Source organism: Ornithodoros turicata, chromosome 3, assembly GCF_037126465.1.
Source record: "Ornithodoros turicata isolate Travis chromosome 3, ASM3712646v1, whole genome shotgun sequence".
Classification (NCBI taxonomy): domain Eukaryota; kingdom Metazoa; phylum Arthropoda; class Arachnida; order Ixodida; family Argasidae; genus Ornithodoros; species Ornithodoros turicata.
The window spans coordinates 85,506,092-85,523,535 of record NC_088203.1 but is presented as its reverse complement, the minus strand read 5'-3'; the positions used below and the strand labels follow the sequence as shown (position 1 = coordinate 85,523,535).

The 17,444-nt window shown below is 45.7% G+C and overlaps 1 protein-coding gene across 1 annotated transcript; it reads right to left on the bottom strand.

The window, feature by feature from the left end:
• Positions 1-283: 283 nt before the first annotated feature.
• LOC135388731 (SURP and G-patch domain-containing protein 1-like) lies at positions 284-17,415 on the bottom strand. Its single transcript, XM_064618483.1, has 12 exons — positions 17,147-17,415; positions 16,676-16,785; positions 16,424-16,619; positions 15,481-15,542; positions 11,522-11,645; positions 11,241-11,359; positions 10,887-11,057; positions 10,637-10,725; positions 9,697-9,853; positions 9,148-9,400; positions 8,926-9,055; positions 284-469 (listed from the first exon to the last, which is right to left on the bottom strand). Exons 1-12 carry the CDS (start codon positions 17,341-17,343, stop codon positions 443-445), a joined length of 1,635 nt encoding a protein of 544 aa, XP_064474553.1. The 5' UTR covers positions 17,344-17,415; the 3' UTR covers positions 284-442.
• Positions 17,416-17,444: the final 29 nt, after the last annotated feature.

Sequence of the window (17,444 nt, the reverse complement as noted above, 5' to 3'; positions counted from 1 at the left end):
TTTCACAATTTTTTTTTGCGGATGACCATTGACCGGATGGCATTATCAGAAGACTGAAGGGACAAGATGTTCTCATTAAGACAACATTATAGCTTTTATAATTACACAGTTAATTGTTGAAAGTGAATTATTACCGTAAATTATTTTTGTTTCCGTTTTAGGTATTCTGAGTGCACAATATCAGTTTCTGTTATCATTTCTGCTACCTCTCCCTGCTTGAAATCTGCCCCTTTCTTCAATGTACCTCGTCAACTGAGAATATGATCAGCACTTGAAGTTACAATACTTGTCAAACTTATACAATTTATTTCATTTGCATGTGGGTGGAAGTTTACATAGCTGCGTGGATCTTAAATATGTACAGCGTACCAAGAGAACTTCCTGGTGAAGAAGAGAGAATAGTGCTGATGACACTGACTGCATGACCATCACAATGTTTCGTTCAGTAGTATGGGCGCCTAGGATTGTTCTGGAAGAAAAGTCATTCACAATCACTCAGTTTCTAATCCTCACTCTTCCTTGAGATAGTTATTACTGCCAAATAAGTATTGCTGTAATTCCTTTCAACACACGCACATAAATTAGCTGCTCACAGACCAACTATCACATAAACCAGAATATAGAACGATCCCTCAATTTACCAATAATTTATTTGTTTATACCAAATTTATCAATTGTAAAGAAAAGAAAAGCAAAGAAGGAAACTCTGTTTGATAACCAATTTGATCGAGCACACAACAAGAAGGATAGCAAACACAGTGCGAGCACACTGCACAACTACAAGGAACAGGGGGCAAAACATGTTGGACCCACGACCCACTGTTGCTAGACAGTTTTTCTGCCACTGATTGGTGTGCAGTGTGTTTCCCCAGAAGTGTAAACAAATCCTATGAAAAAATTCTACTGGTTGGAACATTCTGGGGCCAACGCTCTTTATCTCGGAGGGGCTTTTGCCATGACATCAAAGCACTTTCAAGTTGAGAGAAATTGAATTTCCTGAATGGAACTCAGAAATTTCAAGCCCACATATTTCTGCCAGAAACAGAAAAGCATGTTGGATTCACCCCATCCCATTGCAAAATACATTTTGTACTATGAAGGTAATAACCGAAAAAAAAAAAAAAAAACACAAGGAGAAGCAATCGGGAAAACTCTCATTTGGAGGCACATAATTGTTGGCCGAGCTATTCAGCTGCCATTGCAGCAGTGAATGTATTTTGCAATGGAATGGGGTTAACCCGACACGCACTTTCTGTTTGTGGTGAAAAAACTTGGGGTCTAACTTGACAAATTACAGGGTTTATTGCGTGTACAGTGAACCCTCGTTAATATGACCACCACCGTTCGCGCAGATTTTGGTTATAAAGCGAATTGTCATATTAACGAGAAACGCACAATCCGCTGACCTCAGAGACCGCTTCGTTCCGGCCATTCTTAGGTGCACAACAGTAACAGCAGCACAGTGTGACCTGGTCTCGTGGTCACTGCTGTTTTAAGCACTACAGTGCTTTGGCAGCCCGAAAAGCGCTATGATTAATTCCGAGGTCAGCAAGATCAGGAGTCATCCCAAGCCTTGGCGCCCTACTTTAACACGTGTCACCCTCAGCATGAGGTATGTGTGTTAGAGCACTGCACGGGCCGACTTTTCCGGGCCCGACCCGGCCCGGGCGCATCGAAAAATGGCCCGGCCCGACCCGGGCCCGGACCTTCATATTTTTATGCGGCCCGGTCCGGCCCGGCCCGGTGACCCAGTGACTAGAGCCCGGCCCGGCCCGGCGTCTAAGCAAACAGAGCCCGGCCCGGCCCGGTGACCCGGCGAGTAGATCCCGGCCAAGTATTTCCAGCCGCGACGTACGCGTTTCTGGCGATTATCAAACAAATTTATAAGTAAATTTATAAGGAGAGAAGACAAACATACAAGTGATGGCGGTTTAATACCGTAACCGCACGATACCAAATTAAATCCAGAACGCACGGGGCGTTATCGTTACACTGTCAAGATTTTGCGGAGATAGAGCATGCTGTCGACAAACTGCTTCTCCCAGTCCCTATCCCTCTCACCAAGCTTTCCCAAAGTGATTGTGAAATATGTGAGGAGCAATGTAAAGTGGCTTGGAGAATGTTCTAGAGGGTCGAATCGTATGCATAATGCAGTACCCTTTGCTTGTCTTTGCAAAATATGCACAGGAATGACGCAAGCGCATGATGATATGAACTAATGTATCTCCAATGTGTGGAATTAGCTGCGTGGCCCGGCCGGGCCTGACTCTCGGGAACATATTTGTCGGCCCGGGCCCGGCCCGGCCCGCGGTGGTGGCGTATTTTGTCGGCCCGGGCTCGGCCCGGCCCTGAGCACACAGCCAATAACAAGCCCAGCCCGGCCCGCGGGCCGGGTCGGGCCCGGGCCCGTGCAGTGCTCTAATGTGTGTAGCCTCTCCCTGGGGCTACTCGGTCATGGGGGTCATGTGACGTGGTCATAATAACGAGAAGATAATGCCTGTGTTTGACCCTACTTGTGGCAAAAATCTCGGTCATTGTCAGATAAGCGGATTGTCATACTAACGAGCTGAATTTACGTGGCGGCGGAACGGTTCCCAAGAAAAACGGTCATAAAGTGAGTATGTCATATTATCGGCGGTCATATTAACGAGGGTTCACTGTATTTATATTTAGAAATAAACTACTGGAACATGTTAGAGCATTTTAGCCGAGCACAGACACATGTGCTCAGCCGAGGTGCACTCCTGCCCATGCGTTGCATCGGCACGACCACTGAAAAAAAAACAGTTCAGTTCAGGCTCTGTCCTACAGTGCCACATAGTTTTCGGGAGAAGGCACAGTGTGGACAGCCAGCCAAGCACACTCGAGCTGAAGTGTGTACGGAAAATCGAGCCGATCTTTTGAGAAACGTTTGATGTTGCCAATAGCCTTGCCAGAATTTAAATCGAGAAGATTTTGAAAGAAAGCAAACCCATTCAACCTTTCATAGGTAATGCAAGTAGGTGAGCTGTCGGCGTAGCTCCTCAGTTTCCCTCTTTCCCATATTGCCCTTGAAACAACCTGATTGGTTTCCCCCCCTTATTGCTGCAGTGTGTGGACAGACACTTTGTCACGTGGTTTCTCCAAACTTTACCCTCTTCCCTGCGCAGAGACAAACTGTCGTAGAGTAACTGAGTAGGAACAAAATACAGTTGAACTTCGATATAACGAAACTCAATGGGACAGCAATTTCTTTCGTTGCGTCGAACATTTCGTTGTATTGAACCGAAGGTCACAAATCGCAAAGGCCTCGCGGAAGGAATCACGTCGTGCCTAGAAGGTGCGCTGTCACACATTGTTTGTACGTCGCCAAAGCCTCCACAGCTTTCTCCACATCGTGTTGTGATCCCAAGTACATCTACATAAGACTCTCAGCTGCTATGACTGATGTTTGTCCCCATCAAGAAAATTATTTAGACTGATTTCGTTGTGTACATCATCACAGCTCCTTATCAACAGAATTAAACCAAAATAAAAATTGAGGCAAGAAAATAGACAATAACTGTTAATTTTCCATTACTGTCAGTGAAAGAGGTTGGTCGTAACACTTTTGTGTCTTCGTTTTTGGCCTATGCTGCCGAAATTCACGAGATATTTCAAAAGGCCCAGCACATGCTTTCCACCCACAAGCAGGGAAGGGTAACGGAAACAGAAACGGTATACATATTACCAAAATTGGAGATGGTAACGATAACGGAAACGGAAACACGTACCACTGTCTTCCATTACCGGAAACAGAAATGGAAACAAAAATTATCGTCCGGTATTGAATTCTGGTAATGGCTATTACTGATATGCAATGATATTTCAGTGACTTTTCATTTTATTTTTGCATTTTGATGGCCCCATTCCCTGTAATGCTCTAAATACTACATGACAGCATGGAAACAAAGCGCAGTATTGGATATGGAGTGTGAATCACTCGCTTACCTACTTGTGACATTACCTACCTACATGACATCAAGACATGAGACTTACACAACATAGAATACACGCACACTACTCCACCATAGCACGAGAATGACAGCATATGATTTTTTTGTTTTTTTACTTTCTTCATTTCCCCGTGGCTATGACAGTATTGTTTACTGCGTCCACCTACTAATGCGACATTGGATGAAGGTTATGCCCATCTTGGGTTGCTGGACTCAGAGAGACTGAAGACAGAAGACTGGCTGAAGACATGTTTCTACACTTCTTTAAAAATGTTGCAAGATGCGCGCATCCCAACGACGTAAAATTACTTGTGCAGTGTGTACGCGTGACACCAAAGCGGCACTTGGGCAAAACAGGGTGCTGACAGAGCCGGACGGGCTGTCCTCCTGACAGCCGTTCCATTACCGGAAACAGTAACGGAAACGTAACGGAAACGAAATTAAAAGCTGGTATCAGAAACGGATAACGGAAACGAAAATATAGCAGTAACGAAAATGGAAACGGTAACGAAAATACGTCCGTTATCCTTCCCTGGCCACAAGTCGCGCGCTCGTAAAGCGAGCTTCTCCTAAAGCACACAGGCGTTAGGTGAAGCCGACTTGCGAAACGGTGACGTGTAATGTTGCCAGAAGCTGTCCTGATATGTTCCCTCTACGTGTTCTGGTCGCTGTTTTTGTCACACAGCTTCGCGTTTTTTTGTTGTGAGGGGGGTAAAAAGGACAAAACAGAGATGAGGTTCCATGTCTATTGCAGGTTGAATGTCTGAGGTGTGTTTTGATCAGAGCAATGAAATTCTACCAATAAACAAGATTGGTAGCCTTTTAACGCATTTTTCCTTTGAAACATCCGTTTTAACGAAGTTACCTTTACAACGAAGATTTTCCGCAGTCTCCTGAAGTTCGTTATAAAGGAGTTTGACTGTATACAATTTTTTTACGCGACTATCCTTGCGTTTGTTGACCATGAGCAAAGGAGGTTCCGCCTCGTAGATGCTGGCCAATAGGAGGACGCGGAGGACAGTCACATCCGAAGCCTCTACCCTCGCCTAAGAGATGGAGCAGCATCACCGTTGTTTCGCGTGTCGAACCTCATATCCTCGGTACAGCCTGCCCCCAAGAAGCAGGTCGCACAATCGAGGTCCACAAATCCCAACTATGCTCCACCCACGTGACGAAGTCATCCTGTTGGACAAATGCCAGGAGGATGAACACCTGTTCTCCTCACATTTTATAGCCCTCGCCGAACCATCATCGGTGGTGCCAAGCGCGCCGCGCCAGAATGAGAAACGCTCTCAAAAAGTTCGCAATTCGACACTTGCTAGCCAAACTCCGTTGTAAAGGGCGCCAATTTCGCCCTACAGACTTCAAAATCACTTTGCCATTTCGGTAGATACGTTATAAATAGACCCTGAAGTTTTCGGGAAATATGTTTTTCTAAATTCGGGGGCGTATACGAAGAGGGGAGTCAAGTCCTGTAGATCACATAAACAAAATACAGAAGCCGACACTGAAGATTTTTGTTTAAGTTTAATTTGTACAAGCTTTCGCGTGGAGGTCCACGCTTCCTCAGGTAGGTACCTGAGGAAGCGTGGACCTCAACGCGAAAGCTTGTACAAATTAAACTTAAACAAAAATCTTCAGTGTCGGCTTCTGTATTTTGTTTAAGTTCGGGGGGTAAAAATCGGGTAAATAAACATGTGCTCCAAATTCAGGCGAATTTGGGTGAAAAAAACTTCCAGTACGCTAAATTCGAGGAGAAATCGGGCTCGGTTACTCAAAGTAACTGTACTGGTTTGGTACAAACGGTGATGTAACTGCATTTGCTGCCAAACAAGTTAGTGTGCATTCCTACAGACGTCTCATTGAGCGCAATTTGCCTGGTAAAAATCGGGTTTCGCCCTAAAGAGGGAACCTTCAATTCGGGGTGCAAATTCAGGGAAGAATCGGGTTAAACCCTAAAACTTCAGGCTCTAGTTATAAAGGAATTCGTTATAAATGTCCGAAGTACTGTATAAGTGGTTAAATTCGCGGGCTCAACAATTCGCGAATTTGCGAGGAGCCAGGATCAGACAATTACTCGCGGAACCTTAAATTTGCAGTACCGCAGTGCGTCGCCCCCGCACGAGGCGTCTTTGCGACTTTCCACCTTTCCAACAAAAGGACAACAACCCTGGACAATAACTCATTTCATCCCTTTTAAGCCCTTCTGACTCAGAATGCTACAATGAGGGGTCATTGCCGAATTTCCGTGTCTCCCGCCATTCTTGTGTCCGCATCGACGCAGTGAGCATCGTGACAGCTTCGTACTTTTCAACTCATTACCGCCATGTTCTTGCTCGGCTACTTGAAGCCACCGTCGCTGCGTCCTCCTCCTTCAACTAGCCACCACGTGCATGGACTGCCTGACAGTGCCGTCCTCCATACAGAAGGCGACTAACTTTTTCTGCTGCCAATGAACATGTCTCTCACGAAGTCGCTGACCGTAACAACCAGAAGCGTAAACATGGCAACTACAACAACTAAAGTCCTGAAGTCACATGCAGAACTGAAAGTGCAGTATAACGGCGTAATAAACCGCGTACATAAGATGTATCAGCGTCCAGGGACTTATTTCTTTCTCGTATTTTTCTGTCATCGCTTCGAATATTTCGCGGGACATTAAATTCGCGAAAAAAAAAGGGGCGTTCGCGAATTTCGCAAAAACTAGGTCCTCGCGAAAGTTACTACTTATATAGCATACATTGAATCCTATGGGCACCTGACCAGACCACAAAAAACGTTCGTTATAACGGTCTTTTCGCTAAAAGGCATTCGTTGTAAAGGAGTTTGACTGTACCTGCCGCTCCATCTTCGGAGGACACCAGTTATGTTTCAATGCCCATCAGCAAATTTTTTAGAACCATAAGATATATATATATATATATATACAGTTGAACCTCTCAATAACGAACGTCGATTTAACGAAATCCTCTGTTTAACGAAAAATTTTCGTTGCACGAACGCATCCCTATAGACGCCAATGTATTTTTGCATTCGATTTAACGAAATACATTCGTTTGATCACCTCTATTTAACGAAATCTCTGGGCTCTTCTGCGCGTGTCTTTCCCCTTCGCCACGAAGAAAAGGAGGAGAAACCTTCCCTCTCTGTTGTCCTTACGCGAGTTTTCGTTGGTTACTTCGGTTGTCACGTGCTGTAGGCACGAGCGTGCCGACATATATGCGTCTCCGCCGCCGGTAATCGTTGCGCCGACGCTGTTTCGAAACCGGCGCGAGGGTCTCTTCGCACCTGTTTTCGGACAAGAAAACACGCATTGCTGACATCTCGCGAAGTCTAATTTGCTTGTGTTGATGAAGACGACAGTACGTTGCGGTTTTGTGCCTTTTCATTACTTGTTTTTGTTCGCGCCGCTGATGCTGACGGTGGTAAAATGGGCATGATGCCGCTGCCGTTCAAGGTTCCATCTGCGCAGACGTCTACGTGACATGTACCCGTTTCTCGTTCTTTTCGGCGGTGTACGGTTGTTCTTTCCGGACGTCATGAGTGCAAGTGAACCAACCAAGAAACTTCGATACGCGATCGCGTAGGAGAAAGCAGTCGAGGTCATCCGGAGTTACGAAGGTTATGAATGCTCAGAACGATATTGTGCACAAATTACGCGTTACCTAGCGTTATGTAATGAATAAAGCTTGATATTTTGTGCCCTTCTTACCTTAGTACCTGTTTTATGACAAATGACGTTTTGCGGTACGCGCGGCGCTGGTAGTGCGGCGGCCATCTTTGTTTAACTTGGCGTGTTCCATTTAACGAATATCTCGATTTAACGAAATAAAGAGCCAGCATTTACAAATTCGTTATATAGAGGTTCAACTGTATACAGTAATCCCTCGTTACAACGAAGTCGCTTTATTCGAATTATCGCCTTATTCGAAGTTCCCCTGTGTCCCGTACAAAGCGCACGCAGTTTTAACCGGATTGTTCGAAGCATACTGTCGCCCGACTCCGCATTTTACGAAGCGCGAGCCGGCCCGTATGCCCCCAGCTCCCGCAGGACTCGCGGAGCGGTGGAGACACTGGGCAGCGTTCTCTGCGACCGTTCTTTCCCTCGTAGAGAAGAGGTGAAAGTTTCACACCCTCTCCTCTTTTTTGCACGGAAAGGGTAGCATGCGCGTTCCACTGTTTGCACTTCGCTCGATCGGCATCTTGCTCCCCGCGTAGTTCCCGCGTTTGCCAATGCCTCCACCGAAGATCCTACGGAAGTGTAAGTTGCGCTAAGAAGTTGAAAAGGCTACTATGCCTTTCGTGGAAGGAGCTGGCGGCAGCTAATTGCTTCGCGCACGCCAGATTTTCTAGGGGTCGTGTGCACGATGAACAAGAGCACGTCCCAGACATAGAGGACTGCGACGATCTCTACAGGCGAGTGCATGAGCTCGTCGGACAGGAGGCGGACTACGACTTCTCTTCGTTTGCACTTGAAGATGCGGACCTACCCGCCGTCTGCCCTACCAGAAACGAGGATATTGTGGACACTGTGATAGGATGCCAATGCGAAAGTGATGATAGTTCAGATGACGAGCCCCGGGAAGTTCCGACACGGGACATGCTCCGTTTGATCCGCAATAAAATTGAGTGCGGCGGTGGTGACGACGTCGGACGCAGCTCGCCTCTTTTTTTGTAATGAAATAAAAGTGCTACCATACTGATAACTTCCCAAGGTATGTGTCTTTTGGGATACCGTTGTTTGCGCGCAGTTCGGGCACCACTGGCAGCATTTTTAGCCGTTCCCGCATTTATCGAAATACTGCTTATAACGAATTTTTTTCCGGTCCCGACGACTTCGTTATAACGAGGGATTACTGTACATATATATAGGGGCTTGTAATCATGCGTGCTTCATTCATGCTTGCACGTGACCCAATGCTAAATGTGAGTGCAAAGCATTTGGACATACCAGAGGATTTGGCCGAAACCTATAGGCGAGCATCATTCTCTTACGGTAGGCCTCATATTCGTCGTCGTGTGCAGACACTTCTTGCGGCCGATCGATACCAAGTCCGGCATTTTCCACTGGAGCTATTGCCCTGGAAGCGCCCCCCCAAGAGATGGAGAATTAGCACCAGCCGTTCAACACAGAAGTCAGTTGACTTCCAAAATATGCGAATCTGAAACCCACTTGTTAACTGGAGCAGTGATCCCAGATCCATTGGCACCCAGGCCCTGACCTTCAGTCCATCCCAACTTCTGGAGCATCTGATAGCCCACATTGTCTTCCGTAATCTTGTGCTCCCTGTAATCCGAGAGATCGGGGTTTCTTCCGTCCTTGAGGGCATCATATTTTTCCATGAACTTCTCCAGTTCGTCAGGAGGCAAGAAGTCTCCAATGTGGTGTTTCCCTTTGGCTTGTGAAGTAAGCTCGTCGGCCCAGGCTACAGAGAAAAATTGCTCCATTCGTAACTAGCAAAGCTGAAGCATGTTAGAGGAAGGCCTCACATCTGCTTTTAGTTCACGTGTATTCAAACATGAACACCCCCCCGTAACGCAGAAACAGTGTGTCACAAGGCATAACGATCTGACGGTCCTCGATTAAGATGCTTCAGAGGATCATCACCATGCTGGTTGTATACTACACTTTTTTGTCTATCCTAGCAAAATGAAAAAAGAAACTTCACTTCCACATTTTTACACTTATCGAAGAATTTTAAAATAACATCTAGTTCCTCACCTCTTGTCTTTTCCATTTCCTCTGCACGTTTTTTGTGTTCCCAGGTACCACCTTCCGTTTCTTCATCGGAGTCATACTCATACTTGAACTTCCCAGCCATTGCCCTTGCTTCGTCTGCTTTCTTTTTGGCTTGCATCATCTCAAACAGAGCCCTCATCTGCAAAGAGAAACAAGTGTTTGTACCACCAAGCGTGTAACGTGCCAACCTGTTGAGGAGCATTGGACCCGTTTCTCTCTGAGGAGTTCACACGTTACACGCTTGATGACGCCACGCACATGTTCAACGGCCACTGGTTTCAATGATCATTGAGACCAATGGCGATTGAACATGTGCATAGTGCCACCAAGCGTGTAACGTGCCAACCTGTTGAGGAGCATTGGATCCATTTCTCTCTGAGGAGTTCACACGTTACACGCTTGATGATGCCACGCACATGTTCAACAGCCACTGGTTTCAATGATCATTGAGACCAATGGCCATTGAACATGTGTACAGTGCCACCAAGCGTGTAACGTGCCAACCTGCTGAGCAGCATTGGATCCAATTCTCTCTGAGGAGTTCACACATTACACGCTTGATGACACCATGCACATGTTCAACGGACACTGGTTTCAATGATCATTGAGACCAACGGCCATTGAACATGCGCACGGCGCCACAAAGCGTGTAACGTGTCAACCTGTCGAGGCGCATTAGATCCAATTCTCTTTGAGGAGTTCACACGTTACACGCTTGATGGTGCCAGGCGCATGTTCAACAGCCACTGGTTTCAATGATCATTGAAGATTGCCTGTGAGACATGGGTGTAACATCGTGAGAGCCTAAGGTAATCAAATGGAGTAGTGATCCTGGACCTTTACTTTTCATGCATGTCGCCTTGTATTCTGGCAACAGAAACTTCAACACTTGGACATGCGATGGATGTGGAACGTGCTTTACCTTTCTCTGATCTTCGAGTTGCTTCCACTGCTCAAAAGAAAGGTCAATTGAATTGAAAACCTGCCTTGCATATGCAATGAGACCAGGATCTGCAAAGCAAAAAGAAGATTTTTCAAACAAGTACACACACAAAGTGCATGAAGGGTGCTGCAGTTCAGTTTTGAAACATGACTACAACGCTACACTAGCAAAGGGACAAAGATTACAAGGATTGTAAGTAATGTGTAAGCTACGGAGGTGGGTCACTGACCGGACTGCACGAAGGGCGGCAGCTGTACTGCAGCTGGTCCCAAAGAGAGTGTAATGGGTGGAGCCACTTGAGCTTCCTGCGGTCCCCATCGGCTCTGCCTCTTCCTCTTCCTCGTTCCTTCATCAGCACTGCTGGCATTGGAGCTGTTTCCCCGGTTTTTGTTTCCAGAGTCTGAGACGAAAAACGTGCCGCTATGATGAAAGCTTGCCATTGACTTTCTTTCAACCAACGGGTGGTGGGAAGCATGTTTCTCATTATTAAATTGGTTTCTGGATGTGGTGGAATGAAGTGCTGTAGCACTGCCAGGTCCTACAAAAGTGGTATCTAGGGAATAACCTAAATTTGTAAGCGTACCTAATCTGCTGGCTGAAGGAAGAGCTCCAGATTCTTCTGCCCTGTGCTTGGCAGCTGTGAGGGCACACACTCGTTCTCGGTAGCGTTGGTAGTCTTCGCCATCTTTGTCTGTGAGAAACCTGGCAACAGACAGGGAACAACGCTAGCATTAGAGCCTTTGAGATAGAGGCCTGGCCCTTTTTGTCACATGACAGCGGGCATCCGCGGCACTCTTGTTGAAACAAGGTCGCCATGGCAACGTACTTGCCACATGGGCCGCAGAGTATTCACGTATTTCTTACCGATAAGCTGGGTCGTCTGCATGGCTAATCCGCGCTGCCTCTTCTGCGGACCCTCCATTGATTGCGACACAGATTGCAACACGCTCTATTGCACCCTGGACAGCTTTCCCGTCTGGAGAAGAAACTGGCAGCGTGCTATCAGATTTCCTGCCCGTCAACACCTCTTACCGCTGACTCCTTCGGTGTGACCATGACTAGTGGGGGGGACACAACAAACGCCACATGGCACACTGTCAACCAGCACCACATCATTAATACCACGTACTATGCCATGCTTCAATCCAGAAGCGAGGAAAAAAAAAATACTGCATACGGTACAGTCAACAGAGCACATTCAAAATTCAATGCAGCTTAATGTCCACCACAAGACCCTGGGTAAGGTCCCAGAGATTCTCATTCCCAGAATATGAAGATGATACAGGAGGAAGGACTGTAATTTCAACTGGCGCAAGATTTGCTGATGCACATGACACAATGCAGTGTTTAGTACATGTTACAATTGCATAGGTGCTGGGCTGTGAACAGTTGAGGATAAAAATTGAGGAGGATTGTGGATAATTATTATTTTTATTTGACCAGACTAGCACATGAACATGTACAACAATAAAAGACATCTTTATCCTGGAGGGGGGGGAGTGATGTAGCAGCAGCATTATCATTAGGGTTCCGGATTTTCGGATTTCATTTCTGGATGTTACCGCAGGATGTTTCAGAGTGTATCATTATTTTTTTTTTTTTTAAACAAAGTTTTCCGAAGTGTATGATTTACAGCTCAGTTAATATCCAAAATTCGGAAAAAACTTAATGACGCACACACAGTTGTGCAGCGAAAATGCAGTTGTCACATTTACTGCTTCAACACTAAAGAGCAACATACATACATTTCGTTTGACATACTTAGCTGTTCCGCAATTCCAAATGCACCCTTTCCGTGTGCAGTGCTCGCTGTTATGTGGCAGTGCTTACATACAACCAGGGAAGGATAACAGATGTATTTTGGTTACCGTTTCTATTTTCGTTATTGCTATATTTTCGTTTCCGTTATCTGGTTCTGATGCCGGCCCTTCAATTTCGTTTCCGTTACTATTTCCGGTAATGAAACCTGTCAACACCCTGTTTTGCCCAAGTGCCTTCGGTGTCACGCGTACACACTACACAGCTAATTTTACGTCGTTGGGATGCGCACATTTTGTAAGATTTAAAAAAAAAAGTAGAAACATGTCTTCAGTCTTCAGTCACTCGGAGTCCAGCAACTCAAGATGGGCGTAACCTTCATTCAATGTCGCATTTATAAGCACACGCTCTCAGTAGTAAATAATACCGTCATGGCCACGGTGAAATTTAAAAAAAAAAGAACAAAGTACAAAATAAGTAACTAAATAGTAAGCTGTCATCCTCGTGCTATGGTGGAGTATAGTCATGTGTTGATGTCATGGAATTATGAGGACTGGGATGATGTAAGCGACGGATGCACCTTCGAGATCCAATATTGCGCTTTCCTTCCATGCTTTTGTGTAGTATTTAGAGTATTATAGGGAATGAAGTCATCAAAACAAAAACAAAAAAAATAAAAAGTCACTCAAATGTCATCACACAACAGGAATAGTCATTACCCGAATTCAATACCGGACGATAAATTCGTTTCCGTTTCTGTTTCCGGTGATGGAGGACCGTGGTATGTATAACACATACCACGTTACCATAAACGTTACCACCTCCAATTTCGTTAATATACCGTTTCTGTTTCCGTTACCATTACCGTTACCCTTCCCTGCATACGACAACCTGTGCATCGCAATTGCGAAACTACGTGAACTCCTCGAAATCAGGGTGCTCCTTGACGTAGTCGCACGGCAGCTTTTGCTTGCACCCCATCATGTCGTCAGCACTGCAACTAGTTGCCCATGCAAAAAGACCACTCCATGTGACCTTGGTTTGACGCTTATTTCAGTGCCTAGGCCGCGCGTAGGACAAGGAAATCTGGAAACAGACTGGGGAAAAACCCGGAGGGTCACTCCTCAAGTAGTCGAGATGACCACTGAAGAAAGCGCTAGGTCACGGAAAGCATTATTATGTTATTATTATGTTGCGGTGGGGCCGGTACCTGAGGTCAGAAGAAACCCAGGACACGAAAGGAGGCCGGTTACCAGGGAAAACATCTGCCAAGTGGAGTTTTTCGGGATTAATCCAAATTGCTTAAAATTTCACCGAAGTAAGTTTTTTGAATTTTTTCGGATAAATCCGAAAACTCGGAACCCTAATTATCATCCACAATCAAGCGATGCGCGACATACGACAGCGCCAGCACTGTTGAAGGGTCACAGGTATATTGTAGAAGGTCTTTAATTACCTGCTAGGCTGAATGCTGAAGGTAAACTGAGTTGGTTTCTACTCGCACTGGTAGTGCTGTAATATGACACACACCGCTAGACTCTGGTTGATGATGTGGCTGCTACAACGAAAATGTAACACATGCCAATCGTTCATGTCTCTGCTCTGTTCCAGTCCCAGTCTCTGGGGCATATTGCCCACATCCAACTGCACCAGAAGCCAATGCACACGCATAACAAAACTCTAAACTGTAAGCAAGTATAGAGCTACTTGAGCACCAAACGCAGCCAGGTATGAGTAATATGGCCAGTTGTTGCAATAAACACAATCATGACATAAGTACAGACCATGTCAGGTAACATTTCTTCAAATACTGAATGCAAATAACTCCTGAGACAGAAAATTCACCATATTCTTCATTATTTTTCATGCTAACTATTCCAACATAGAACACCTGACAGAAGACAAATAGAACACCGCCCGGATTGACATTTAGTCACGAAAATGTCGCATCTTTACTAACAGAACACCGCTCCGTTTGACAGTTAGTCACGAAAATGGAGGGTTTTCTCTCCACACCAAATTTCTCTTCATGTACATTACTGCAAATATGGAAGGCTTTAACTACCCAAGCGACACCAAAGGTGTCCTCTGCTGCAATAAGTAGCGTGGCCTTTTGTTAGACGCGAAGAATTTATAATTAACTTTATAACTGATATCTACAGAAACATAGACGCTGGCTCACTGTGCAGTTCTAGAATTACGATTCTATTCCCACCTTTGCAACAAGTCAGTGCCTTGTGTTTGAGGACGAAATTTAGGCCACATTTTTATTCAGTTCCTCAAGAAAGATAAAAGAACCTGTCCAACCAAGGCTCATAAATAGAAGGCAGCACGGATAACATTGACAGTTTATAGGTAGAGGTGTGTGCGGGCGCAGGCATACCCGCATTATCTGTGTAGATATCCATATAACATTTTTTTATTAGGGGCACAAATGTTTGAAATCCACACGGATAAAATCTGGATGAAACCACACACTTCCACTGAGCTCACGGATATCCGGATTTTACTTGCAAATAAGCATTGCTGCCTCTGCAGCGTCTGCTAGGTGGAGCCACAACTGAGAGCATTTAATGAATCCGAAATGACATGTCAAGGTGTGCCATACATTGCACTGCTGTGCCTTATGGGATTTACTTCTCAAAGCTAGCTTATCCCCCAATGTGGGCCTGCACAGCCAAGTTTTTTCCCTGCTACCAACAAGGAATGAAAATGACACAAGCAGCAGAATAACTTTCATGCTCTTTACTGTACGTCTCTACGATTTCTCGACTCCTGCACTCCCTAACTCCCATGTCCCGCAACACCTCCCACTGGCCTTGGCAGCCACGACGTTTCCAGAGAAGGCAGCTACCGTGGCCAGTGGAAGAACCCCAAAGGAACATTGGTTGGGGAGAGGTCACAGACGCTCCGGGGACCCCACAGCCTTTAAAGGCTACATGGGAGATGTGGATGCTGATTGAGTCAATCTACCCGTGTGGCTCTCATGAAGACGACGACAATGACAGTGATGCTGATGAGGATGACAATGATGATTCTGGCTCATGATATATATGTATACCTACCTTCTTGTAGTTGGACCTCGTCTTCATCCAGTTCACTAGCCACAGCTGATGGTTGAAGTGCCCTGTTGAGAGTGAGAAGAAGGATGCTATGAGGCATACAGTCTTTGAGCAAGACAGGGCTCATCCTAACTCCTGGCTGAAAGTAACGCTTGGTGAACGTAATCATTTCCAAGCATCTCAACGTGTCACTTCAGCAAACCTACTTCCTTCAGCAATTATGTGCATGCAATTCAGCACCAGTGACACAGCAAAGATCAGCAAAGATGCCATTTTGCAGTTGAGTTTTATGGCCAGGCAGACGGAAAGATTATGTAACTACAATATGACTAATTACCTAAAATTCATTAATTAACTCTCAAATTGGGGAACTTCGAGCAAAAGTAAGATAGCAGAGTGGGAGGCAATCCTCGTTGAAAGCCATTACATTTTCTTTCCTTTTTTAAAATCCTGAAACGCGAACGTGTGTTAAAACATCCACTGTTGAATTCTGTTACGCAAATGAGCCAAACCGCTCCGATCAGGAGCACAGGGAGGACGGCACTCATTCCACGTCAGAGGGCCACATGCTTTGGAGACGATTGAGTAGGAGTTGAGTCGCCGGCCAGATCAACTGCTCAGCGGCCCAGATAAGCCTCCGCCGGTGAAGGTCACGCGCTCCTCAGGCATGCAGTTTTGGCTTCGGCTAATTTACACAGTGAAATTAGGCAATGGATATTTCACGATACACACTGGTTTCAGGATTTCCAAAGGTAGAATGGCTTTCAATGAGGATTGTCTCCCATTCTGCAGTCTCACTTTTGCACAAAACTCCCTACTTAAAGAGTTAATGAATGAACTTTGGGTAATTAGTCATCTCGTAGTTACATACTCTCTACGAGAGCATGTCCGCAGTGTTCTTATATTTAGTGTGCACTACAAGGAAACAGCATCTGAGTTTACTCACTTTGGTTGAGTTGGAGTTTGAAGTTTTATACAAAGACCAACATTTGAAGATGCTGGCTTGCTCTCTTGGGGAGCTGAGGTCTTATTAAGATTAGTTCCAATGGGCACAGACGGAGGGGCAGACGGAGAGCTTGAAGGGAGAGACGGAGAGCTCAAAGAGGCAGGCGGGGAGCTTGAAGGGACAGCCGATGGTTTTGCTAATGAGAGAAACAGCTTGTTCATACAGGTTTGACACGAGTGAAAATTATCTCACCTGTGTCACCTTGTAGTTTTCTGAACTGATCTAAAAAACTGCCATCATTCCTGAATGTGTTCAGGGCTGAAGAGCCACCCAAGGGAAGTGGTGCTGAAGCTGGCTTCCTCCTAGTAAAAGTTACGCAAATATTAGAAAAAAGCCAAATATAGGTCACAAAAACTACGCTGTCACTGAATGTCTCCTACGCTATTGCAGGGGTGGATCCAGGATTTTTCTGAGAGGGGGGAGGTCCCGCATTGGATAGCATGCTACATGCAGTACATAGGGTCCATTCAACACCATGAAAAGACAGAAATTGCGGAGGGGCTGAGCACATCCGGACCCCCACACTCTAGACCCGCGCATAGCACACACATACACATAAAAAGGGTAGATGTATCAAAAATGCACGGGCACCGCATAGCACAAGACACTGTCAAGAAAGCACGATAATCAGCATTGCAAAACTGGGTACTATTATACACTCACTCTAAAGGAAGCGGTTTGGGACGTTCATTTTTTAGGCCTACAGTTGACTGCGCTGCTTGTGCGCTTGCCTTTGATTTTAACTTTTCTTCGATTTCGCGCTTCTTCTGCTGTATCAATAGCTCTTGCTTTGCTACGAGAGATCCTCCTTTCGCCAGCTCTCGAAGTCTGTTCTCGACCACACTATTATAGAACGACATTGCTGAGAGCTACGGAGAAAAAGCCACAAGAACGACGACGCTAAATATTGTGGCTTCGGTTGGCTACGTCTACGGCATACGGGACGTGCTGCGTCTTCTGT

Excerpts from the sequence above, each read along its gene's own strand:
- LOC135388731 (XM_064618483.1), bottom strand. The coding sequence starts at position 17,343 with ATGTCGTTCTATAATAGTGTGGTCGAGAACAGACTTCGAGAGCTGGCG. Across the intron at positions 15,543-16,423 it reads CAAACTCCAACTCAACCAAA|GGCACTTCAACCATCAGCTG; the intron begins GTGAGTAAACTC and ends CACTCTCAACAG. Across the intron at positions 10,726-10,886 it reads GCCGCCCTTCGTGCAGTCCG|ATCCTGGTCTCATTGCATAT; the intron begins GTCAGTGACCCA and ends TTTGCTTTGCAG.